Consider the following 24,332-nt stretch of genomic DNA (forward strand, 5'->3'; position numbering starts at 1 on the left):
GGGAAGTAGAAGTGGATCCAGCATATTGAAAGGGCTCTAACATTGGCAATTATTTATTCATTTGATGCATATTTATTGAGCATCTACAATGTGACAGGCACAGGTGAAGGTGCTGGAGACGCAGTGGTGCACAGGACAGTGTCCCCTGGGGGAGCTTGTTCTCCAGGGTTTGAGGGACGAGCAGTGAATGGAGAAACTGTATAAAGAAGAGAATAATGTCAGGTAGTGACAACTGCTGTGGAAAAACAAGCAAACTAGTAAAGGAGGTCAAGTAAGGGATGGTGGAAGCCATTTGTCCTGAGTGGACAGAGGGCCTGATGAAGGTGACATTAGAGCCGGGAGCTGCAGGAGGAGAGGGAGTAAGTCCTTTGGTCACCCAGGGGAAGACTGGTCCAAGCAGAAGCCAGCAAGGGTGAAGGCTCTGAGGTGGCAATGAGCTTGGTGTGTTGGGAACAGCAGGGACCTGGACAGCAGTGGGGAGTGGGGGGAAAGAGGAGTAGAAGATGACGTCAGAGATAAAGAGGGCAGTGGGGTCATGAAGAGCCCTCCTCTTGAAACAGCACCTCGGATCCCCAGAGCAGCCTCTCTGGTTTGGATCCAGGGTGCCCCTCCTGTTCGGGAGGGGTCTGGAGTATTATGGGTAGCCCTAGCCTAACACCCACCATGCCCATTTGGGTTCCCACACAGTGACCTCCAGGCCCGAGTGCCAAGGATGTGAGGGAGAGGTCACTAGGAGGTCCCAGCCAAGTTCCCCTAGAGATCCCATGGGGATGACCTCCATAATTTGAAGTCCGAAGCCCGGCCCTCAAACCACCCTCCAAGCCCACTTGTGACTCTGGGGGTGACCTTTCCCAGACTCCGACGCTGGGGGTCCCGGGAGTCTGGAGGGGTCGGACAACCAGAGCGCGCGCCCCACGCCCGAAGCCACGGTCCCTGCGCCACCGCGAGAGGACGGTGCAGCGGACGCCTCCCGGGCCGCTGCGGCAAAGGCTGGGCAGCCGCGCCCTCCCCCCGCGGTGATTCATCCCGCCCCCTCCCTCTCCCTCCTCCCTCCCGTGGCCGCCGCCGCCGCTGCAGTGCGCAGGAGACCGCGGCCCGCGCCCTAGCGCGCCCGAGCCGGAGCGGGGCCGGGGTCCGCTCACCTGGCGGATGTGTCCGGCTGCGCGCGCCAGCGCAACAGCCCGAGCAGCGGCCGCCGCCGTCGCGGCGGCGGGGATGCCCGGACGCCGGGCCCCGGGGCTGGGCCCCCGGCGGTAACCGGAGCGGGGGGGCCGCGCCCCCCCTCCTCCCCCCTCGCCGGTCCCAGAGCCGCAGCTGCTGCGCCCGCGCGCTCCCGGGGACAGTCTAACCGCCGCCGGGGCCCGCGGTCTCTCGCCCCGCTATTAATCCCCGCGGCCGGGGCGGGGGGCGCAGCGTGCGCAGCGCAGCCATGGGGACGCTGCTGGCCTTCGTGGTCGGCGCGGCACTGGGTGAGTGCGCGGGGGGCGCGCGCGGCGTGGGGCACAGCGGGCGCGCTGGCCGGGCGGCGGGATTCGCTCTCTGGACTCCGGGCCGCGGGCGAGGGCCGCCCGCACCCCGTCCCCCGGCCCCGCTAAGTCCGCTTCAGAAGTTGTGCGCGCGGGTTAACGGGGTTCGGGAGGGCGCGGAGGTGCGGGTGGGCGCGAGCGGGCGGGGGCAGGGCTGGCACAGCTTGGTGGCTGCGGGCGCCCAGCCGGGGGCGAGGAAACGCGGAGTCAGCTGCTCCCGGAGCCCCGCAGGCTGCAATGTGACACCCACAGCCGCGGGAGGTGGGGCGGGGGGGGGGATGGAGGCGGCGCTCGGAGATTGGGACGGAGAGACTGAGAGACTGAGAGAGATGGAGACGCAAGGGAAGGGGCGAGAGACACAGAAGTACTCCTGAGTGCTCTGCTGGGAGACTGGGGAGATGGAAGTAAGGGGGTGGGGGGAGACAGAGAGAGGGATGCAGAGTGTGCTTGAGAGAGAGGTTGAGGTGAGAGAGTTGCGAATCTGAGCGGCGAAGAGAGGAGAAACTTGAGCGAGGCAGAAAGAGATGGAGACACAGGTAGACACGGGAAGAGATGGAGTTTAAAAAGGACAGGGAAAGATGGAGAGATCTGGAGGGCAGGAGAGGGTGTCTGAGCCTGGGAAAAAGACACAAAGTGGTGGGACCTTCAGAGAGACCCCTAAGAGAGAGAAAGGGGGAGGCAAAGACGGAAGCACTCAGGGAGATGGAAAGACAGCAGAAGAGGAGGGCAGAAAACCCCAAAGTTAATAGAGGAAAGAATCAGGGACAAAGGAAAAGCCCCAGAGCTGGAGAGACATAGCATTAGGTAGTGAGCTGGACGGAGGTGGCAGGTAAGAATGTGGAAGGAGGGACTCAAAAGGACTGGAATCCGGTGGGGGTGCAAAGGGAAAGAGCTCATACAGTTTTGAGAAGCTAATAGGAGGTGGGATTGGTGTTGGGAAGTGAGGAGCCTGGGAGCAGAGTAGGCTGAGGCAGGAGAAGTTGGGGAGGGGGTGGATGACGAGAACTTACGGGACTGGGGAGCAGGGCTGGAGTGTGGGTCTGCCGTGGTTCCCATGCCCACCTGTATCTCTGAGACCTTGCCTTCTCCCAACTCATTTATTTGAGGCTGGTTGGACATGCAGAGCAATAGTGGTAGAACTGACACTGCCACCTTGAACTTCTAAGACAGCAGGAATTCTGGTCCCACCACCTACATGCTGCAGTACCTTGGGCACGTGGCCTTCTAAAGAAGGGGTACTTGGGTAGCAAAGAGTCTACGTTACTGACCACAAGAACAGCCCTGTTAATTGGGGCATCCTGTGTGCCAGGCCCCTCGCGGTCTTACCTCCCCTAAAGAACCTGCCCAGCAACCTCCAGAAGCAAAGATGATCACCTTTCTCACCATTCACGGGGGAAACTGAGGCTCAGAGAGGATGTGGGACTTGCCCAGAGCACATAGCAGGTGGCAGGGCCAGGCTCAACCTCTGGTTCTGCCCATTCCTGATCATTACCGAGGGGAAACAGATGGTTTCCGCGGGGCGCGAGAACGAACCACCGGTGAGCCTGGCATTGCCGAGGGGGATGGGTGTCCCGGCTCGACCTGAGCCTGCTGTCCCTGCAGTGTCCTCAGCCTGGGGGGGCTGTGTGGAGGTGGACTCGGAGACCGAGGCCGTGTACGGGATGACCTTCAAAATTCTCTGCATCTCCTGCAAGCGCCGCAGCGAGACCACCGCCGAGACCTTCACAGAGTGGACCTTCCGCCAGAAGGGCACGGAGGAGTTTGTCAAGGTGTGTGGGCGCCTGGCACAAGTGTGGAGGGTGGACGTCTGGGGGGATGCAGGGTTCCAGTAGGGGTTGGTTGTTTGTTTGCAATAATATACTCTTACCGATGACCTGGATCCAAATTCCACGACCGACTGGTGACCTTGGGCAAGTCATTGAGCCTCTCTGAATCTCAATTTCCGCCTCTGTAAAGATGGGGCAGGGACGGGGGGCGGGGGGTGGGCGGTGGTCGCTAGCTCTGAAGTTTGCATAAGGATTGACTGAGTTCCTGCACCCGGCACATGGTTGGCACAAAATCAATGTCATTGCAATTATTTAGTACCAGCAAAAATGTCTCAGATGGTCATCATGGAAGAAAACAGAACTTTTCTGACCTCCTTTTCGCTATGTGTATTTTGAATTACATATGAGGGGGCGCCATAAACTTTGAGGGCCTGCTGGAGACATCGGGGTCTCGGGCTGCCTCTCTCCCTGTCTGAGGAGTGTGTCTCGGGGCCAGGGAGGAACGGTGGAGAATGAAGGTGGGGAAGTCCAAGTGGGGGCTCCGGAGGATGACTGAGGAACGCGTGTGTCAGTGTGTGTGTGTCAGGGCTTGGGCGCAAGTAGGGTCCATCTGTCTGTGTCAGGGCGAGGGACAGAATAGAGGTCTCGGTGGGGGAGGTGGCCCGGCAGTGACCCCACCCCCGCCGCCCCCAGATTCTACGCTATGAGAACGAGGTGCTGCAGCTGGAGGAGGACGAGCGCTTTGAGGGCCGCGTGGTGTGGAACGGCAGCCGGGGCACCAAGGACCTGCAGGACCTGTCCATCTTCATCACCAACGTCACCTACAACCACTCGGGCGACTACCAGTGCCACGTGTACCGCCTGCTCTTCTTCGAAAACTACGAGCACAACACCAGCGTCGTCAAAAAGATCCACCTTGAGGTGGTGGACAAAGGTGAGTCAGGCCCACGGGCAGCCAGGTGGAGGGACAGATGGCAGGTGGGGGACGGGCTGGCTCTGCGCCGGGGCAGCGCCGCGGCGGCGGGGGGCGGGGGCGGGGAGTGTGGAAGGGGCGTGTGGAACAGCGCCTCCTTCCCGGACTCCAGCTCCTGCCTCCTTTTCCCTTCCGCCTCCCTGTCTCTGAGCCCAAGGACCGTCCTGTAGGAAAGAGGATGATAATAGTATCTCCCTCTTGGGGTGTTGTTGGAACCATTCTTATGACACGGGGAGGTGGTGAGGATAGAGCGAGATGCTGGGTGTCAGATGCTGTCTTAGCAGTCGCAGCAGAGCCTCAGCACACGGGGGCGATGGCGGTGGTGCGTCCGAAGTCTCGGCCCTCCCTCCTTCTGTCACGTGGGGCAGGAGAGAGGAGAATGTCACCTAGCGCAGAGCTCCTTGAATTCTACTATGTGCACAAACCACTTGGCAGTTTTGCTGATGTGTCAATCCTGACTCAGCAGATCTGGGTTGAGCCCAGGATTTCATCTGCAATAAACTCTCAGCGAGGCCAAGGCTGCAGGTCTGGGGCTACACTGAGCAGAAAAGATCTAAGGTGTTTTTGAACCATTTCATCATTTTGGCTTCAGCTGCCTTGGACCCCTTCCCTGAACTCTCTTCGGATTGGGTGTACATTGGAATTTTCAAGGGCCCTATGGCCCATTGGCTTAGAGAGTCAGGGAGATCTCCCAGACCTTGGGCCACCAAAGAGCATGGCGCGTGGGTCCCGAGGGGCCTGTGGTGGACACACATCATCACAGGCAACGTGCACTGGCACGTTCCATCCGTTCCCCAAGATGGGTGCTGGCCTCGGCGCCTTATGTGGAGTCCCTCCTTGACTCCTCCCACCCACCCTCTGGGATAGAGGCTCTTCCTGTCCCCATTTTACAGATGGGGAAACCAAGGCTCAGGGAGGTAAGATTATGTGGCCAAGGTCACAGAGCTGGGACCTGGATTTGAACCCCACCAAGCCCATGTGACTGTTGTTTCTGTTCTTGGCATGATTCACTATACTCTGTCAGCCAGAGTCTGTGGGTTTCTTTTGATAATTAGCATTTTTACGTGTATTATCAAAGCGATCCAGCAAAATTCAATTCAGGAGACATGTCTGAGCGACTCTTTGGAGTAGGTCATGATGCTGGGTGGGCAGCCGCCCACCGACGTAGCTGATGGAGCCCTGTCCACATGAGTGCGGGGACGGTGGAGGGGCTGTAACAAGACACCTCCAAATGCTGTGGCTTAGCAAGATATGTTTCAGTCCTGTCTCCCAAATCTGTGCTGAGGTGAAGGGTCGGGAGGTGGGGAGGCTGCACGATGCCCTTCAGGCACCCAGGTTCTTTCCATCTCGTGGCTCCTTGGTCCTCGCTCACGATGCCGTCCTCACCTGCATGGTGGAGGCTGGGCTCAGCCATTCCCATGACCTAGTAGAGCCTCTCTCTTTTTTTGTTGTTGTTTTGGGGCTTTTTAAAAATTTTTTTTAAATTTATTTTTTGGCTACATTAGGTCTTCGTTGCGATGCATGGGCTTCTCATTGCAGTGGCTTCTCTTGTAGCGGAGCATGGGCTCTAGGCCTGTGGGCTTCAGTAGTTGCAGTGTGCAGACTCAGTGGTTGTGGCTTGAGGCTCTAGAGTGTAGAGCCTCTCTCTTTTCTTTTCTTTTTTAGATAAATTTGTTTATTTATTTATTGGCTGAGTTGGGTCTTCGCTGCTGCACACGGGCTTTCTCTAGTTGCAGCGAGCAGGGGCTACTCTTTATTGTGGTGTGCAGGCTCCTCATTGCAGTGGCTTCTCTTGTCGTGGAGCATGGGCTCTAGGCACGCAGACTTCAGTAATTGCAGCCCATGGGCTCAATAGTTGTGGCTCACGGGCTCTACAGTGCAGGCTCAGTAGTTGTGTGGCACATGGCCTTAGTTGCTCCATGCCATGTGGGATCTTCCTGGAGCAGGGATCGAACCCATGTTCCCTGCATTGGCAGGCAGATTCTTAACCACTGTGCCACCAGGGAAGTCCCGAGCCTCTCTTTTTTAATGTTATCTACCACATTATATTGCCTCCCAGAGCTTGTGTTCTTTTATTTATTTGTTTGTTTGTTTGTTTATTTATTTGGCTGTGCCAGGTCTTAGTTGCAGCACGCAAGATCTTTTTTTCTTAGCTGCGGCATGTGGAATCTAATTCCCTGACCAGGGATCAAACCTGGGCCCCCTGCACTGGGAGTGCAGAGTCTTAACCACTGGACCACCAGGGAAGTCCCCCAGAGCCTGTGTTCTTATATTTACGTAACACAGAACTCTTTCTGTTATCTTCCCAGAGCCTGTGTTTTCTGTATCATCCACATACCCCAGTGTTTTGTATCCACCATAGTATAGTACTGCTTTTTTAACATCACCGACTGTAGTATAGTATTTTATATTATACTGTATGCTATACTGTTTTCACATTACCAAACATACAGCTTTTTATCGTAATCCATCATATCAGAGTCTTTTTAATGTTAACCATATTATCACATTTTTATCCGTGGCCACCATGCTATAGTATTCTAAAATGTTATCAATCATATTGTAGTATTTAAAATTCTTACTTGGTATACATTTATCATCACCAACAACCTTTTTTTAAGAAAATTTTATTTTCTGTATCACTGGCTGTGAATTTGTCATTAGTTATCACGGCTGCCGAAAACTACGGAAGGCTTCGTGAATTTGGGTGTCGTCCTTGCGCAGGGGCCATGCTGATCGTCTCTGTGTCGTCCCAGGTGTACTGCATGTGCTGCGGAAGTGAGCACACACTGCAGTATGGATGCGTTTAACACTACATATCACTCTGCAGTATTTCTTTCACTCCCCATGATATCATGGTATCGTTACCATCGCTGGCCATGCGACATTCTCTTTTGTTATAATCCACTGTCTTACTGCAGTTTCAACATTCCCCATCAGTCTGTATTGCCTCCTGGTAATGACCCCTCAGCAGTGAACTGAGTCATTTCCCAAAGGGGGGCCGTGGGTGCTGGTGGTGAGGCCTTTGCTGAGCTGGCAGGGGTGCAGAAGTTGGTAGGAAGCACCTGGGGGTCCCCCGCCAGGGATGGGGCTGGCAGCTGGGGACAGGTGGGCTCATTGTGTTTGGACACACCCACTATGAGGGCGGCAGGTGCTGAGGTGAAGCAGTGGCTGAGGCTGCCCAGACATCCGGCCTCCAGAGGTGCAGGCTGGGCTTCAGGTCGGGGGCTGCCTGTGTGGGCAGGCAGGTGAAGCTCTCGGGAGAGTTGGGGTTTCTGAAGAAATCAAAGGTCTCCCCAGAGAAGGTGCCTCTGCTCCTCAGTGTGACCCCTCTGCTTCAGTTCTTCTTCTGTAAAGTAGGGGAACGACAGTCCAGCCTCTTGAGATGTCTGTGTGGGTTGATGGAGCCGGTACCGCACACACTGCAGCCATTTCCAAGTCTCTCTTTGGCTGGGGAAGCCTTCCGGCGTAGATAAGAGCTCGGACCCTGCCGTCAGTTACTCTTGGGGTTGAATCCTGGCTCAGAGTGCCATCCTGGCTGTGCATCCTTGCCCGGCACTTTCCCCTCTCTGGGCCTCAGTGACCTTGTCCTGCAAATGGGCTACCTGTCACTGTCCTAATCTGACTGAGATAGCAGGACATACCAGATTACCTAAATCCATTTCAGTGTGGAGTTCTGGGATCAGGGGTGAGAATTCCGATGACTGAGGTTTATCGAACGTATGTTCAACTCAGTGTGCTTCTGGAGTTCAGCTGAGGTGGGAAGCCTGGACTGTCTCTATCCTTGGGGTTGTTTCAAAGAGTCAGGGAGATGCTCACATAAAGAACTTAGCACAGGCCGGGCTGAGAGCCTGCATTCACCGCATGAGACGCATTCATGCTATCTCTGGAGAGAAAGAATGAACGAACAAACGGAGGAGGTGTGGAGCCCTGTCCCCAGCTCCTCCTGCAGGGCAGCAGGGCAGAAGCATCCAGCCCTGCACCCCCCTCCCTGTGGCCCAGAAAGCACTGGTGCCATCTGCACTGGGTGGAGCAGCAGCAAGTGCCTACTCCCAGGGGAGGAAGACCACGTGGAAACAGCAGGGGAAAATGAGATCCCGGCCGTCCAGAAGGAGGGGGGCAGGGATGCGAAGTGGACACCTGCGAAATCCGGCCGAGGACACCACAGTGGCCTTCCGCTCTGGTCACCTGGCTGAACACACTCCCTTTACAGTTTAAATTTAGGCTCAGTGAAAGGAAGCTGGTGTTGGCAAGAGCCAGGGCTGCGGAAAGAATAGAGGGTTTCCGGAAAACATCAGTCAGCAAATAGCCGACACTTACCTAGTGCTGACTGTGGGCACATCCTCGCATGGTGCGGATGTTAACTTGTTTCCTCTTCCCAGCAACTGTGTGAGAAGGCATGAGTATTATCATCCTTATTTTACAGAAGGGGAATAGAGGCCCAGAGAGGTGGAGTCATTTGCCTGAGGTCACACAGCTAGTAAGAGGCAGAGATAATATTTGAACCCTAACAGTCTGGCCCCAGAGCCCCTGCTCTTAACTAATGTGCTGTACTGCCCCAATAATAATAGTAATAAATATTTATAGTACTAAGCATGTATCAAGTGCTATCTATATGTCAAGCACTATTCTAAGGATTTTTTTTTAATGTGTTGAGAAGTGTTTCATTCACGTTTTTTTTTTTATAAATTTATTTATTTAGTTAGTTAGTTATTGGCTGTGTTGGGTCTTCGTTGCTGCACATGGGCTTTCTCTAGTTGTGGCGAGCGGGGGCTCCTTACTGCTGTGGCTTCTCTTATTGCAGAGCATGGGGTCTAGGCATGCGGACTTCAGTGGTTGTGGCACATGGGCTTCAGTAGTTGTGGCACACAGGCTCAATAGTTGTGGCTCACGGGCTTAGTTGCTCCGCGGCATGTGGTATCTTCCTGAGGAAAGGATCGAACCCGTGTCCCCTGCATTGGCGGCAGATTCTTAACCACTGCGCCACCTAGGGAGTCCCTCTAAGGATTTTTAAAGCTTATTTAATTCTCACAACATTCCCACAAGAGAGATATTGCGCTTATCAACTTTTTACAGATGGGGAAACTGAGACCCAGAGAGGTTGAGTCACTTGCCCAAGGTCACCCAGCTGGCAAGTGGCAGAGCCAGGATTTGAACCTGAGCCTTCTCGTGGCAGAGCCACAGCTCTGGGGCACCTACCGCCACCCGCATGACACAGAGGCACCCTCAAGTCACACAGGGAGGCAGGTTGAGGGCGATCCCGAAGCCCATCCAAGGCTGGTTATTTAAGCATCACGGTAACAGCGGTGACTCTAGGGAAGCAGCCTGGCCTCATTTGCAGACCAGGCCCAGGGAGGTCAAGCCACGTGCCCAAGCTCACACAGCAAGCGCGAGGCACGCTCAGGCTGCCCCCTGACCCTGCCTGGCCCCTGCAGCCAACAGAGACATGGCGTCCATCGTGTCTGAGATCATGATGTACGTGCTCATCGTGGTGTTGACCATATGGCTCGTGGCAGAGATGGTTTACTGCTACAAGAAGATCGCCGCGGCCACGGAGGCTGCTGCCCAGGAGAACGCGTGAGTGGGGTCCTGAGCGGGGGAGAGGCCGCCTGCCAGTCCTCCCGAGAGCGGACTGTGTGGTGTCAGGGATGGGATGAGACGTGGTCGGGCCCCAGCCCGTCCCTCCTCAGAAATCTCAGCGCCCACTTCTGTTGGGACTCAGCGTTCAGGCCCAGCATTCTCTGCCCCAAAGATACGGGACTCCAGGCCCCAGCCCTTTCTGTCCCCCAGGACCCGGGAGTCTGAGCCCCCCAGTCCCTGCTCCCTCAGACTCAGACTCCAAGCCCCCAACCCCTTTCCCTCCCAGGACCCGGGAGTCTGAGCCCCCCAGACCCCTCCTCCCTTACAGTCAGGGCTCCAGGCCCCCAACCCCTTTCCCTCCCAGGACCCGGGAGTCTGACCCCCCAGTCCCTGCTCCCTCAGACTCAGACTCCAAGCCCCCAACCCCTTTCCCTCCCAGGACCCGGGAGTCTGAGCCCCCCAGACCCCTCCTCCCTTACAGTCAGGGCTCCAGGCCCCCAACCCCTTTCCCTCCCAGGACCCGGGAGTCTGAGCCCCCCAGACCCCTCCTCCCTTACAGTCAGGGCTCCAGGCCCCAGCCCTTTCCCTCCCAGGACCCAGGAGTCTGAGCCCCCCAGACCCCTCCTCCCTTACAGTCAGGGCTCCAGGCCCCCAGCCCCTTTCCCTCCCAGGACCCGGGAGTCTGAGCCCCCCAGACCCCTCCTCCCTTACAGTCAGGGCCCCAGGCCCCCAGCCCCTTTCCCTCCCAGGACCCGGGAGTCTGAGCCCCCCAGACCCCTCCTCCCTTACAGTCAGGGCCCCAGGCCCCCAGCCCCTTTCCCTCCCAGGACCCGGGAGTCTGAGCCCCCCAGACCCCTCCTCCCTTACAGTCAGGGCCCCAGGCCCCCAGCCCCTTTCCCTCCCAGGACCCGGGAGTCTGAGCCCCCCAGACCCCTCCTCCCTTACAGTCAGGGCCCCAGGCCCCCAGCCCCTTTCCCTCCCAGGACCCGGGAGTCTGAGCCCCCCAGACGCCTCCTCCCTTACAGTCAGGGCCCCAGGCCCCCAGCCCCTTTCCCTCCCAGGACCCGGGAGTCTGAGCCCCCCAGACGCCTCCTCCCTTACAGTCAGGGCCCCAGGCCCCCAGCCTGGGCTTCTTTTGGGTCCCTGGGATCCAGCCAGCAGCCCCCCGTTCTCTCTGACTCTGGAGCCCTGTGCACCTGCGACAGAGACCTCAACCCTCCTCCGCCTCCGGGGGGTGGGCCAGACCCACGACGGGGTTCCTGTACACCTGGCCTTTGCCCCCACAGCTCGGAATACCTGGCCATCACCTCGGAAAGCAAAGAGAACTGTACCGGCGTCCAGGTGGCCGAATAGCCCCGGTAAGGTGGGTGGGCGGGCAGGGGCTGGAGGGCCTGGGAGGTGTCAGCCACCGGGTACCTGAGGCCCTGTCTCTCCCTCGCCTTTAGGCCCTGGGCTCCGCCTCAAGGAAGAGCCAGCCCTCATGGGGAACATCCGGGCACAGCCTGCCCCCAGTGGGGGTTGGCCATTCCTGGGCCTCCACAAGCCTCAGAGTCCTGCCAACAGAGCCTCCAGGGTGGGAGGGGCCGGGGGCTTGGCTCACACCCCTAACCCGGCCTTCTTCCTCCTGCCCCAGCGCCCACCCACGCCATGCATGATGGGGAAAGCGGTACTGCCGCCGCCCCACCCCTGCTTCTGCTGCCTGTTTGGGAGGGGGGCGCTGAGGTGGGGGCGGCGGCTCCGCACCCCTCCTTCTCGCTGATTTGCACACACTGGCCGCTTCGGACACGCACGGCTGGGGCCCGGCCCCTCCCCACCCCCACCCCGTGGGGGTTGTGATGGGCTGGACCGGTTTGGGGCAGGGGGTTCTAGGACCCACTCCGACCCCCAGTGACACGTCCCTTCCTGCTTCCTCTGGCTGGACCTGGGGTCTCCTCTCCCTGTGACGCACTCTTGCCCCAGCCCAACCCACCCTCTCTCACCAGCCTTGGATTGTGGCCACTTAGAAAGGGGCCCAATCAGCCTCGTCTCTCTTTACACGAGTAGTTTTGTTCATGAAATAAAGATTCTTGGACTTGATTCGCCGTCTCTCTCATGAGCCCAGTCACCTTCTACATCCCCCTCCAAATCCAAGGGCCTCCGTTTTCCTGGGGGCCCACCTGGTCTCCTGGGCAGGCAGGGGGCCTCTCCACAGACCTTTGGAGACCAAGACGGGGCCGTGTCTCAGACTCCGCGCCTGCCTGAAGGCTCAGCGGGTGCAGCCACTCGAGAGTTGATTGATGTTGGGGTTCGGGGAGTCGTTAGTTCAGCGGAGACCAGGAGTTTCGAGGGAGCCAGACAGGAGCCAAGGAAGCGGACTGGTAGCCGGACGTGGGGGGCGATTAGGGAAGGAGAAAGAGGGCCACGCATGGAGGAGAGACCGGGTGCTGGGCAGCGCCAAGGCCGCACCGGCCTGGCCCTCTGAGGGAGGCCGTGGCTCTGAGCGCAGGGGGCGCGTGGGGCGAGCGGGTGGGTCCGAGGCGGCAGGGGTGGCCCGTCTGGGGCGAGCAGCTGTGGTCTGACTGCGTTTGGGCGCGTGGGTGTCCACAGGCAGGTGTCTGCTGGTGACCCTTGTGTGTCTGGGTGTTTACCTCGCCCTGGGGTCTGACGTGGATGACTCTTGGCTGCTGGCGGGACCGTGTGTATCTGCCTCTGAACACTTCCGGCCACTTGGCCTGGGCCTCAGCACTCGGTGCTGCCTTTCCTGGCCAAGTCCCCATCCCCCCTGTCTAGGACTTCCCAGCTCCAGAGGTCATTGCTGCAGGCGGCAGAGAGGCTGCCAAAGCAAACCAGCCCCCGTGACTTGTAGGAAAGCAGCGGGGGGTGGAGGGGGCTGGGGTGGAGGGGGACGGGGCAGGCTTTGGGAAACTGGAAGGGGCAGAGGCTGCTGGAAGGGGCAGGGTGGACAGGCACGGGGTCAGGCCTCAGCTGGGGCAGGGCAGGGCTGGGCCGGAGGCAGGAGAGGAGGCCGGGGCAGGGTGCGCTTGGGGCAGCCGGGGCCCTCCCTCCGTGTCCCTCCAATTCATATCTCCTTGCTTCGGTCCTTGTAAGCACCCCTAGCCTGCCCTGTGCCCCCAGACTCCCGGCCCTCATGCCAAGCCAGCCCCAGCTCCATGCGCCCCCCGACGGGCGCACCTGGGACCCCCCCCCAAGCTGGAGGCAGGTTGCCGGGCCAGCCTGGTCGAGCCCCTGCAAACCCTGCCCCATCAGCCAGGTGGCCTCCTGCGCTGCCAATCCCTTTGCCCGGCCCCTGCCCGCCCCTTCCCCCGCCCCTCGCCCGGCCCCCTCCTCCTCAGGTGAGGCAGCCAGGCCTAGCAGGCCCCACGCCACCGCTGCAGCTGCCTCTGCCTCCGGGGCCACCGCCGCTGCCGCGGGGCCACCATGCTCCTGCCCAGGCCTGGAGACTGACCCTAAACCGGCACCATCTCTCAGCTCCGCCCCCACCTGCCGGACCCCAGGGTAAGGACCAGGGTCCTCAGTTCCAGTCCCCAGGACGTGGGTCCCCTCACCCCCACCCACCCTAATGTGTACCTCCCAGTCGGCGTGGGGGGGGGATGCTCCCAGGAGCCCTGAGAGTGAGCTGCTGGACTTCTCCCCCAGGGCCTCAGAGTTCTCGCCCCTTCTTCACACTCCAGGATCGGGCCCCAGTCTCCTTCTCCCTCAGACCCAGCAGTCCAGGCCCCTGTGCCCCTCCTCCCTTACACGAAGGCGTCCTGGCCCCCAGACCTCTCTTTCCCCAGGATCCAGGAGTTGAGGCCCCCAACTGTCCTCCCTAGACCCAGGAGTTCAGACCCCCAGTCCCCTCCCCACCCAGGTCCGGGCATGGGCTCCCCCAGCCCTGCGAATGCAGGCATCCCCCTGGCTGCTGGTCACACACTGACCCCATCCTTGAACCCGGCCCAGTCTGTGTCCGTGATCACAGCGTGCTCTGGCCAGGGCCCAGTCCCTCAGCCTCCCTGGATGGGCGCCTGGGACTGGGGGCACAGGGGCTGGGCTGGGCTCCCCCAGGCCCTGCCTCCCCCGTTCATCTCCCCACAGGTCCCGCCCCGGCCCAAGAGGTCAGCCGGGGAATCATTAACTAGAGGCCGTGACATGGCGGAGAAGGAGGGTGAGTCCCCCTTTCCCTGAGCCCCAACTTTGGCTCTGCCTGGCGCCCCTCCCTCTGTGCTCTCTTCCCACCCCTCCACGCCCTTGGAGACCCCTCTCTCTGGCACCCCTCCTGGGCCCATCCCCCTTCTGAGGCCTCCTCCAGCTGATTAACTATTAACCAAATTTTCTGCGGGGCTGTGTCGCCAGCTGCCTCCCTGCCACCCCGTGTGACCGTCTCAGCTCCTTGCCTCAGTTTCCCCTCATCCCCCAGTGATTTCTCAGCTACCCCTGGACCTGTCCTTTACTTGGGGCCAAGGCAGGGAGACTAGCTATCAGAGTTAAGGACACGGACTCTGGAGTTGAAGACACAGGACTGCGTTCGAATCGGCTTCTGCCACATTTTTTTTTTTTTACCGTGCAATCTTATGAAAGTGTCGTCGTTTCTCTGGGCTTCATTTCCCCCCGGGTCAAGCATGGATTCTAATGCTACCTACCTACTACCTACGTGAGGTTGTCGGGAGCATGGAACACACACAAGGCTCCAGCGTGGGGCTCAGCGTGTAAGACGCACGCGGTGCACCAGAGCTGTCGTGGCAGAGGTGGGCTGCCTTGGAGTCCCAGGACCTAAGCCCCCCACCGATTCCAGACATTCCTCCCACCACCTCACGCTGTGGGCAAAAGAGCAGAGGGAGGACTTTGGACTCGGTCCAGATGGATGGAAAGGAGAGCGACAACAGAGACGTGGCCCCAGGAACGGCGGGGAGAAACCACATCCCTGGAGTGGCTGGCACTCAAGGGCTTGTGAAAGCCCCGGCAGGGGCTCCAGCCACCCTGGCTTTCTCTTAACCTCCTCCAAACTTGGGAGCCAGCTGGATGGGCCCAATTAGGGGGTGGCCTTTTCTTTCCATGCTCCCCAGCTGGGGCTGACTCCCTCTCTTCTTCCTGGAACCAGGCTAGCTGGGTTCATAGCTGTGAGGCTCTGGGCAAGCAGCTTACCCTCTCTGGGCCTCGTTTCTTCCTCTGTAAAATGGAGACAGTACTAGTGCGCATCTCGTAGGATGGTGTGAAGATTTAATGCCGTGATAGGCAGGAGGCCCTGCGTGCATTGGTGAAAATGATGGGTGTAGATCATTGGCCTCCTTGGGTCTCAGCACAGCTAGCAAATCAGAGCCCAAACCATGCAGCTGTGGCCCAGAGTAAACCCAGGCTCCCCATGGGTTGGGAGAAGGTGCTGCGCCCTTGCTGGGCAGGTGGGCAGCAGAGCCCTGCACCTTTGGGACCATTCCTTCCTGGAGCTCACTGAAGGGACTCACCAAGCCTGGGGTGAATGAATCAGGGATGAAAAGCAGAGCATGTCATGAAGGATGGTCAGAGACTGGCCTGGGGACGGAGAGAACTGAGGCACAGTCAGCTTCAGTGCCTTCCCAGGCAGCTTGGGCCTGGCCTTGGAGGAGGGTCCTGCTGTCATTTCAAACCTAGACACGAATGCTGAAAAGTTCTGGTGCTGTGGTTACTTGCTGGGTGACCCCGAATAGGTGGCTGCACCTCTCTGGAACTCCTTTCCTCATCTGTAAATTGGGGATGGTGATAATGATACCTTCCTCACTGACAGTTGCAACGATTTTAGGGAACTGCAGGATGGGTTAGGACAGGGCTAGGGTCGGTGTAGCTTCTGAGAGCCATCGTGGCTGCAGTTGTGCTAATGTTTGTGTTACCGTTCTGCTATTGAAGTACGCCCAAGGCCAGGTTCTCAGTGCTCCCTGGGGACTTAGAATTGGGGGAGGTGATATCTGAGTTGACGCTCAGGATGAGGAGGGAGTAGGTATGTGTGCCGGGCAGAGGGAAGAGCAAGGCTAACAGCCGGGGGTGACGATCTGCCGGGTGTGCAGTGGCACATAGCTAATTTGGTATTTCTGGAGGTAAAGTTGGAAATGGAGCTGGGAGTGTGATGAGGTGTGCAAGCTGGACCAAGGTCTGTTAGGACGATTTTTGGTGAGAAGCTGGCCCATGCCTGGGCAGTGCCGGGTCTCTCCACAAGGTGGCGCTGGTGGTTATTCTTTGTTTCACTTTTCGCACTTGTATTTTAGAAGTGCTGTCGTTTTGGTTGCTTTTTGGAAGCTCTGTCAGTTGTCTCATAAGGACCCATAAGGCTGTGTGGGAATTTGGGAAAACACCTTCGACCCCCAAATCTCTAACAGCCATGTTTACATCCTAGAGGGGCTGACACCACAGGCTGAGGGCCTTAGACTCTGTCCTGGGGGGGCACTGGGGAGTCACGGAGGGTTCTAGTACAGAAGGGACAGGTTGGATTTGGTGTTTAGGAAGATCCCCCGGGCTTCCATGGAGAGGCTGGACCAGAAGTAGAGAGCTGAACCCAGGGGTTGGATGGGGCAGGGGCAGGAACAGGAGACACTCAGGAGGCCTGTAGCTGTGGGGGGAGAGAGGCATCCTGCAGACGAGGGACAGTCCTGAGGATGAGGGCCTCTGAGATGGGACCAGGGAATCTGGGGAGACATTGAGGCCAGTATGGGACCTGGGAGGTGAGAGGGACCTTGGGGATTCCAGGGGAAGGCATCTAAGAGGCTGCAGGACCCTCGATCTAGCACTAAGGAGAGTCCAGCGGTAGGGACAGAAAAGGGACACAGGCTGTGGAGGTGGGTAAGACAGATGGGAGCAGGGAGACCATGACGGGGAGAAGGCCATGGCCACCCTGGGAACCCCAGATTTCAGGGAGTGTGTGAAGGGTCAGGAGATGGAAAAGTAGGGGGAGAATCCGGAACGGGCAGAGTCCCAGAAATCAGACGGGGAGAGACTTCCGGTCAGGAAGTTGGAGTTCTGTACAATGAGGACAGACACAGAGCTGTCGATTGAATGGCGTTTTAGAGACAAGAAACCAAGGGTGTCACTTGGGAGGGTTTTGCAGCCAAACGGTGGGGACAGAAGAACTGTGCTGTGAGGAGAAAAGGGCGGCCTAGTGCCCCTGGAGGAACAAAGCGTAGAGCCTCGGGAGAAGATCAGGGGTCCTGGCTTACCCAGCCCTGTCGCCCCTGAGGCATCGCGCAAGGATGTGGCCTCTCACACAGTGAGGACACTTCCTGCCTCAGCAAAGATACGCAGCGAGCATCCCTCTCACGCCAGGGACCCAGAGTGAGGGCACTTCCTGTCCCACCAGAGGCACCTGTTTGGGGGTTGCCTGAAGTCCCCTGAACAGAGGACATGAGGCAGGTTTTTCTTGTCACCCTAAGAAACACAGGGTGACAATGCTTCCTGTCCCAGCAGACGTGCCAGAGCCTCTAGGCTGGGCTCTGAGTGGCCCAAAGCTCTGCAGGCACATCTGAAAACAAAGGAACCAGGACCAGCCTGACAGCTCAGGGAGCCAAGACCTCCCACTGGAACCAGGAAGATGGTTGGGGGCCGAGGTGGGAACGGGGCCCGAGAGGTCCCCTCAGGGAGACAAGGAGGGGTCAGCCGGCAGGGTCTGGGCTGGCCTGGTCCACTGGGGCCTCTTTGGAGGGAGGAGCCATTCTTGACAGGAATGGCTGGGCTCTCAGAATCTCAGACAATAACCATCCTAGGAAGGTGCTGGACTGCTCCCTGCTCCATTCTGGGGGCTGGCCTGGCCCTGTGCCCATCAGTCATGCTGCCATGACACAGAAGGCACAGCTGGGAGGTCCTGCAGCCCTGGGAGGGCCTTGCAGGTGCCAAGGGCAGTTGGTGCACGCCAGGCCCAGTGAAGGCTTTCAGCTGCCCTTTCTCTTTGGGCCTCCTGATCCCTAGCCAAAGGGTTGGCTTTTCAGCCCCAGGGGCCCTGATGCACTGGGAATAAAATCCCTCTTCTCCTGGGGCTTCCAGGCCTCCCCAGCGGGCCCCAGCCTTAGCCCCATGCCTTCCCCAAGCGCACCCCATTCTGGCCACATGAGTGGCCTCTCTTGCCCTCTAACCCACCATGCTTATTCTTGCCTCAAGGCCTTTGCCTGTGCTGTTCCCTCTGCCCACGGTGCCCTTCCATGGGAGGTCTTTGCTTGGCTGGCCTCACCCCTCAGGTCTCAGCTCAAAAGTCAGTCCTTGGGGAGACCCTCCCTGAGCACCCCACAGAACACCTGCTGCCCCCCAACCGGCATCATTTGCTTCATAGACTTTGCCACGATCTGGAAATTATCAAGTTCACTTACTCGTTTGCTTGTTTTGGTTTTCCCTTCCCTTTACACACATGAGAATGTGAGCTCCATGAGAGCTAGCATCTCATCTGTCTGTTTGGGGATGTGTCCCCAGAGCCTAGAATGGTGCCAGGTGCACAGTGGATAGTGGATGCTCAGTAGAACAATGAATGGATAAAGCTCCATTTTACTGATGAGAAAACTGAGGCCCAGAGAAGTGAAGGGAGTGTCCCAGGACCACACAGCTCTAATGATTTAAAAGTATTTATTGACCAATAAAAATGAAAGAAAAAAAAAAAAGCCCAAATAAAAGCATTTATTGAGAACTTGCTATATGCCAGCCACTATAGCACAGGGAAGGGTAGCCTGGCTCAGTGGTTATACAGTTGAACCCCAGTGCCAAATCTACCCAGGGTTCAGGACTCAACACTGCCTCTTCCTGAGTCACCTTGGGCAGGTGCCTCCACTCCTCTGAGTCTCAGTTTTCCCTGTCTGAAAAATGGGAGTCATAACTGAGATAAGGACTGAATAAGTTAATGTATTCAGAGCAGTGCTTGGCACATAAAACATCTAAGTGTGTGGCTTTTATTATTATTATTTAAAAGAACTTTAAAGTATTATTTTTAGAGGTGAGTGCTAGGTGGATGCCCATTAAATAGATGAGAAAGCTGAGGCTCAAAGAGGTGACACCACCTACCCAAGGTCCCACATAGGAATGGGTAAGGCCAATTTTTTTTTTTTTTTTGCCGTGCCGTGAGGCATGCGGGATCTTAGTTCCCCAACCAGGGATCGAACCCGTGCCCGCTGCAGTAGAAGCGTAGAGTGTTAGCCACTGGACCGCCAGGGAAGTCCAAGGCCAATATTTTTAAGTGAGGCTGGCAAATTTCCAAATGTAGGTTCTCAACCTCCAGGGACAGATTTGACCTTGAAGCTGGGTCCTTTGGGAGAGGTCTGATTTTGTGGGGTTCCCAGGGACGGAGGGTCTGGAACCAGCAGAGAGAAACGAGGCAAACACCAAACAGCAGGGGAAGAGAGCTGCCAAGAGGGCAAAGGTCAGGGGTCACAGCTCCCAAGAGGCTCCAAGGACTCTGGGAAAGTTAGCAGGAGTGAGAGGTCCAAGAAAAAACTGGCACAACGTGATGAAGGAAATACAGAAGCTCAGCGTCATTGGGGAGGAGAAATTCCTTAAGTGCCAGAAGTGTAGTCAGGGAGGGTGGCAGCTGTCCCAGCCACGCCCCTTCCCAGCCGGAACCCTTGGGGGGCTGGACACCTGGTTGTCCTTGCTGCAGGAGACAGACAGCCCTGCCCAAGGCTCGCCCCAGGAAACTGAGCCCAGGGCAGGGCAGGGCAGGCTCAGGCGTGCTAAGGGAGCCCTGGGGGGCAGGGCAGAGCTGGCCCCGTGCCCAGATCCTGCCACAATGAGGACAGACCTGGCAGTGGCCCCAGCACGGTGTCTGTTGCAGGTGGCCGGACGGTGCCATGCTGCTCCGGACCCAAGGTGGCAGCTCTCACTGTGGGGACCGTGCTGCTCCTGATAGGCATCGGGGCGGCGTCCTGGGCCATTGGTGAGAGTGGACCGACCCCTGTGCCTCTACCCTCCCCTGCCCCATGCAGCCCCCAGCCTGCCTGCCCTCACCTCTGTCTTCTCTGCAGTGACCGTTCTACTCAGGACTGACCAGGAGCCGCTGTATCCAGGTGAGTAGAGTGGGCCGAGACCCTCTGGGGAGCCCTGGAGGAAGTCCGTACCTGGTGGGAACTCAATGAAAGGAGTTTTTTTTGAATGAATGCACGAATGCCTGCAGGAATGCTGGTAGTGCTGTGCACTTGTATTGCTGCTCTAAACACTTCACTTGTCTAACCCAGTGTTTCTTAGACTCTAAATTTGTTGTCCTTCAGTGCATAATGAAATCAGTGAGTTGAAAACCATGCTTTAAAAAGTATGAAATGAATTAGATTTTAAAAAAAATCCGAGTGCATCTCTCTCAGTAAGAGAAAGTTCTGTTAATCTTTTCTTTTGGTTTTATGAGGGTGGGACTGTTATTCTTTCCATTTTACAGATGCGGAAACTGAGGCTTAGAGCAATATCACAGTTCACCCCAGAAAACAGACGTTCAGGGCTACATCATAATGTAAAAGTGTGTTTCTTATTGGGGAACATGGTCAAAACATGTTTGAGAGGTACTGTATGAATTCAGCCAACCTTTTTCTAGCTCTCCTCGGAGGTAGCTGCTGTTATTATCCCCATTTACAGATGTGGAAACGGAGGACCAGAGAGGACGTGCAGCTGATAAATGATGGGGCCACGAATAGCTCTTAGACTTGACTGGTAGAGATGTGTCTGCAGGCAGCTGGGAAGGAGTGGCCACACAAATAGATGCAGCAACTAATTGTGGAATGAATGAATCTTCCCAAATGCCAACTCCAAGCCGCCATTCTGTGGCTCGGGGCTGCAGGAAGAAAGGGGAAGTTGGGTGATGGGACGCAGTTTTCACTCCCATGCGCCTCACCTAGTTCCATAAAAGACTCAGCTCACATTAAGAGCAGAAGTGAATATCTAGACAAGGAAAGCCACCATCAAGGTCAACCACCACAGTCGACGCTTAGAGAGCATTTCCCTGTGCCAAGCATAGGCCTCGGGGCTTTGCAGGTATTGATTTATTAAATCCTCCCTGCAGCCCATTTTAATATGGGGAAATGAGACATGGAAAGACCAAGTGACTTGCCTCAGGTCACTGGGATCGGAACCCGGCAGCCTGGGTCCAGCTCTTGTGTAGAGCTACTAAACTCTATTGTTTCTTAAGAAACAGTCAAGCGACTTGCCATAGCGACAGCTAACATTTGCCAGCCCCTGGCTGCAGCCTTTGCACAAGAGCCCTGTGAAGTTGGGGCCGTTATCATCACCCCCATTTTGCAGATGGGGGAAACTGAGCCCCCGTGAAGTGCACTGACTTGCCCAAGACCGCACGTCGACTAGATGGCAGGGCAGGAAGCCCCTCCGTGGCTCGCCACCGCTATTGGGCTAAAATCCCACGCGCTGGCAGGGTTGAGGCTGCCTGAGGTGAAGATGGAGAGGCTGAGGGCTCCTCTCCATCTTCACCTCCTGCGCGCTCCCGGCGCTTTTCAGGCTCCAGCCTGTGGGCCGCTCTGGGACCCTCCTGGCACTACAGCCTCTGCTCACCCCCTCTTTCCTGCTCACACCCCAAGGCAGGTTTCAGGGTCCTGCACCGTGACTGCTGAGCTGAAGCTCCCGCCTGTCCTGCCCTCTCTGATTCTCAGCGTCCTCATCTGGAAACTGGGGGATGAGAATTAGAGGAGGGAATGATGGGTGTGCAACACGTGACTCTCAGCCAGCTTGGTTAACATGGGCTTTTGTGTCTCACGCTTCAGGCTGTAACTTTCCTGAGCAGGGCCTTTCTGCCCCCAGGCTCTACACAGCCCGTCCCCGCCGCCCCACAGCCACCCTGCCACCCCCAGTGAAACCTCGCACTCACAGTTCATGAGTTTCTCTTGGTGAATTTCAGGAGGGCAGCGGCATCTTGTTTACGGCCCCAGACAGTATGGGGCGCAAAGTAGTTGCTCAGGAGAACTTTGCTTAATGAGTAAGCATGAGGACAAATGGCCAAGATGAACGAACTTGTCCTGAGCCTCCGGCTGTAAAGTCATTCGGCCATGACTCAGACCTGGCTATGGCCAACGCCAGCACCGGGCGCTTCCATCATACGTCGGTTTTTCAAAAACATTGAGGAAATTACAAAATGAACAAACAAAAACAACCTAGAAACGATATCCCCACCTCAGTTTTCTGGGATTTTTCACACCTCTAAATATCTCAGACAATTTGGTAAGCAAACCAGATGACCCAGAACGTACTTTTTGCATTGCTTAAAATAATAGAAACCAGAATAGAGAGTTTAAGAGTGAGGAACAGTGGCACGGAATATGGCTTTAAAAATACTTCGAGGGGGCATTTGATATTCCTTCCCCCCTCCCTCTGCACCTCCCTCCAAATCCATCTGTAAAGTGATAATTTTTTCCTGAAACCTCATACTTTTTGGAAATCACATTTCTGGAGCACTAAGAAGTCATTTGAAAATAAGAATTCACTCTCACCCCCAGTTAGTGTTTCAGACCCCAGGTCTTGGTCTGAGATCTCAGTGGGTGGTGCACGCCATCAGAGGTACCAGACATCCCTGGGCCCCACCCCGGAGCTGGAGCCAGCACTAAGGCAAGCCGGCCAGGAAGCTCCTAGTCTGGGCCGCGGGTGAGTATATTTGGGGTGGGGGCAGGTAAGGGTCCGTGTGAGAACCACAGAAGGAGCAGGGAGTACACAGGTAGGCAGGCCTGGGTTCAATTCCTGGCTTTGCCAGTTCTTAGCTATATTCCCCCAGGCAAGTGCATCCTCTCCAAGGCTCAGTTTTCCCATCTGCAAGATGGGCATAGAAATAGTCTCTGCCTCCCAGGATGGTTGTGGGATTCAAAGAACTCTCCCACATATAACACATAGCATGGGGTCAGCCCTCTGACAGCCCCAGGAAACGTAGCCAGTGTTATTATTACTGTGCCATTATTGTTTAACCCTCAGGAGGGAAGTCGCTTGAGAGGCCATCTCGGGCAACACTAAAAGCTTGGGGTTTGGAGTCACTCAGGCCTGAGTGTAAATTCTCTCTCTGCCTTTCTCTGTCATCAGCAGGACAGGAAGTCCTGCCTCCCCTCGTCCAGATCTGTGGGGCTGCGGGAAGACTGCTCAGCTTGGGTGTTGCCTCACCAAGTTCTTCCTATGAGGATGCAAAATTGAGTTTGCCAGATTCACTTTCCCAAAATGTGCTCTCAGAACACCAGCCATGTAGGAGGCTCAGGAGAAAAGCGGTCCACAGCCGATCTTTCCCCAAGCGTACTCCTCCCCACCTTCCCCATTTCAGTCAGTGGCAGCTCCATCCTTCTAGCGGCTCAGGCCAAACACCCTGGAATTGCCTTTGGTCCCTCTTCCCCTCACACCCACATCCAGTGTCTCAGCGGACCCTGTGGGCTCCGCCCACAAAAATGTATCCAGAATCTAAATGCTGATCCTCCACTGCCCCCACCCTGGCCCAGCCTCCATCCTCTCCCTCCATCACACAGCCTCCTCCCTGGTCTCCCTGCTTGTGTCCGTGTCCCCTACAGTCAGCTCTCCACAGCAGTTGAGGGAGCCTGTGAGTCAGATCAGGGCTCTCCTGGTTCAGAGCCCTCCTCTGGCTGCATCTCACTCCTGGTAAAAGTCAAAGTCCTAGTGTCAGTCTAGTCTTGTCTCCCATCTCCCCTCCCCTTGCTCACTTTGCTCCAGCCTCCTTGCTGTTCCTTAAACCACCCCCCCCCACCCGTTCCACCCTTCCTCCTCTCCCCCCGCCTTGGGATCTTTGCACTTACAGCTCCCTTGGCCTAGTTCTCTGTTCGCTCACTTGTCTTCTCACCTCCTTCAGACCTTTCTTTGCATACCACCTTCTCAGTGCAGCTTTCCCTGCCCACCTATTGGAAAGTGCAACCTCCTCTCTCCCCAGCCACCATGCCAGCACTCTCCTGCCTCTGTCAGGCTTGATTCATCTCCCTGGCCCCTTCTGGTGTGACACACCACCTATTTTACTTCTCTGTCCCGTTGGTTATGCATCTCACCTATTGGCCTTTGAGCTCCCCAGAGCTGGGGGTTTTGTCTGACTTGGTCATTGCCCAGAATAGAGCCTGGCACATACTGTGTGTTTGCTAAATGTAAATAAATATGCCTAAGGGCTGTGACCTGCTTAGGTGTGGACAAGGGTCCTCTGGCCATGTGAGGGGCTGAGGGGAGCATCACTTCTCAACACAATAAGCCCCAGGCAGGAGGAATCCCCCGTAACCTCTCTCCAGCCTTGCTGTGTATCTCTGCCCTACCTCTTCTCAAAGTTTGTGATGCTGTGTTTAGTTGACTGACTTCTTTTTTTTACTGCTGTCTATCTCCCCCATTGGTGGACTTTGGCTTGGTGGGGGTACAACCCAGTGCTGTCTTGGTCATCTTTATGTCTCCAGGCATCACCCCACACAGGACTGGACATGGAGTGTATGTCTAGTTAACACTTGTTGGATGAATGGATAAATGAATACTGCATCCTCTGCTTGAAGAATTTTCATGCAATTTAGTGTGTATTCAAGGCTCTGACAAGTCCTGCAGAAAAAGATATCTATTCCTTTTTTTTTT

General features: G+C 56.8%; 2 protein-coding genes, 1 long non-coding RNA gene and 1 other non-coding gene across 12 annotated transcripts in view; 2 read left to right on the plus strand and 2 right to left on the minus strand.

Annotated features, from left to right (window-relative positions):
* Positions 1-21,741, minus strand: LOC130838884 (uncharacterized). Its single transcript, XR_009049731.1, has 5 exons — positions 21,619-21,741; positions 20,328-20,574; positions 19,764-19,873; positions 8,586-8,650; positions 1-196 (listed from the first exon to the last, which is right to left on the minus strand). It is a non-coding gene; the product is annotated as an uncharacterized LOC130838884 (long non-coding RNA).
* Positions 1,089-11,921, plus strand: SCN1B (sodium voltage-gated channel beta subunit 1). 2 transcript variants are annotated; one of them, XM_057712575.1, is made up of 6 exons: positions 1,089-1,469; positions 3,129-3,295; positions 3,986-4,226; positions 9,701-9,842; positions 11,132-11,208; positions 11,291-11,921. In XM_057712575.1, exons 1-5 carry the CDS (start codon positions 1,430-1,432, stop codon positions 11,196-11,198), a joined length of 657 nt encoding a protein of 218 aa, XP_057568558.1. In that variant the 5' UTR covers positions 1,089-1,429; the 3' UTR covers positions 11,199-11,208; positions 11,291-11,921. The 2 variants fall into 2 exon arrangements, with proteins under 2 accessions (XP_057568558.1, XP_057568556.1); XM_057712573.1 differs by having other exon boundaries at positions 11,132-11,203.
* Positions 6,945-7,051, minus strand: LOC130839452 (U6 spliceosomal RNA). The gene has a single exon (XR_009049849.1). It is a non-coding gene; the product is annotated as a U6 spliceosomal RNA (small nuclear RNA).
* The window catches only part of HPN (hepsin), an 18,050-nt gene continuing 6,901 nt past the window's right edge, over positions 13,184-24,332 (plus strand). For 2 of the 8 annotated variants that reach the window (XM_057712485.1, XM_057712487.1), the window contains exons 1-5: positions 13,184-13,340; positions 13,920-13,989; positions 19,591-19,692; positions 19,781-19,822; positions 22,815-22,970. In XM_057712485.1, the coding sequence (XP_057568468.1) occupies positions 13,974-13,989; positions 19,591-19,692; positions 19,781-19,822; positions 22,815-22,970 (316 nt within the window). In that variant the 5' untranslated portion in view covers positions 13,184-13,340; positions 13,920-13,973. The remainder of the gene's footprint in view (positions 13,341-13,919; positions 13,990-19,590; positions 19,693-19,780; positions 19,823-22,814; positions 22,971-24,332) is intronic. The other 6 variants (XM_057712486.1, XM_057712490.1, XM_057712488.1 and 3 more) reach the window with 6 other exon arrangements.

This window comes from Hippopotamus amphibius, chromosome 16, assembly GCF_030028045.1.
Source record: "Hippopotamus amphibius kiboko isolate mHipAmp2 chromosome 16, mHipAmp2.hap2, whole genome shotgun sequence".
In the NCBI taxonomy this organism is placed as follows: Eukaryota; Metazoa; Chordata; class Mammalia; order Artiodactyla; family Hippopotamidae; genus Hippopotamus; species Hippopotamus amphibius.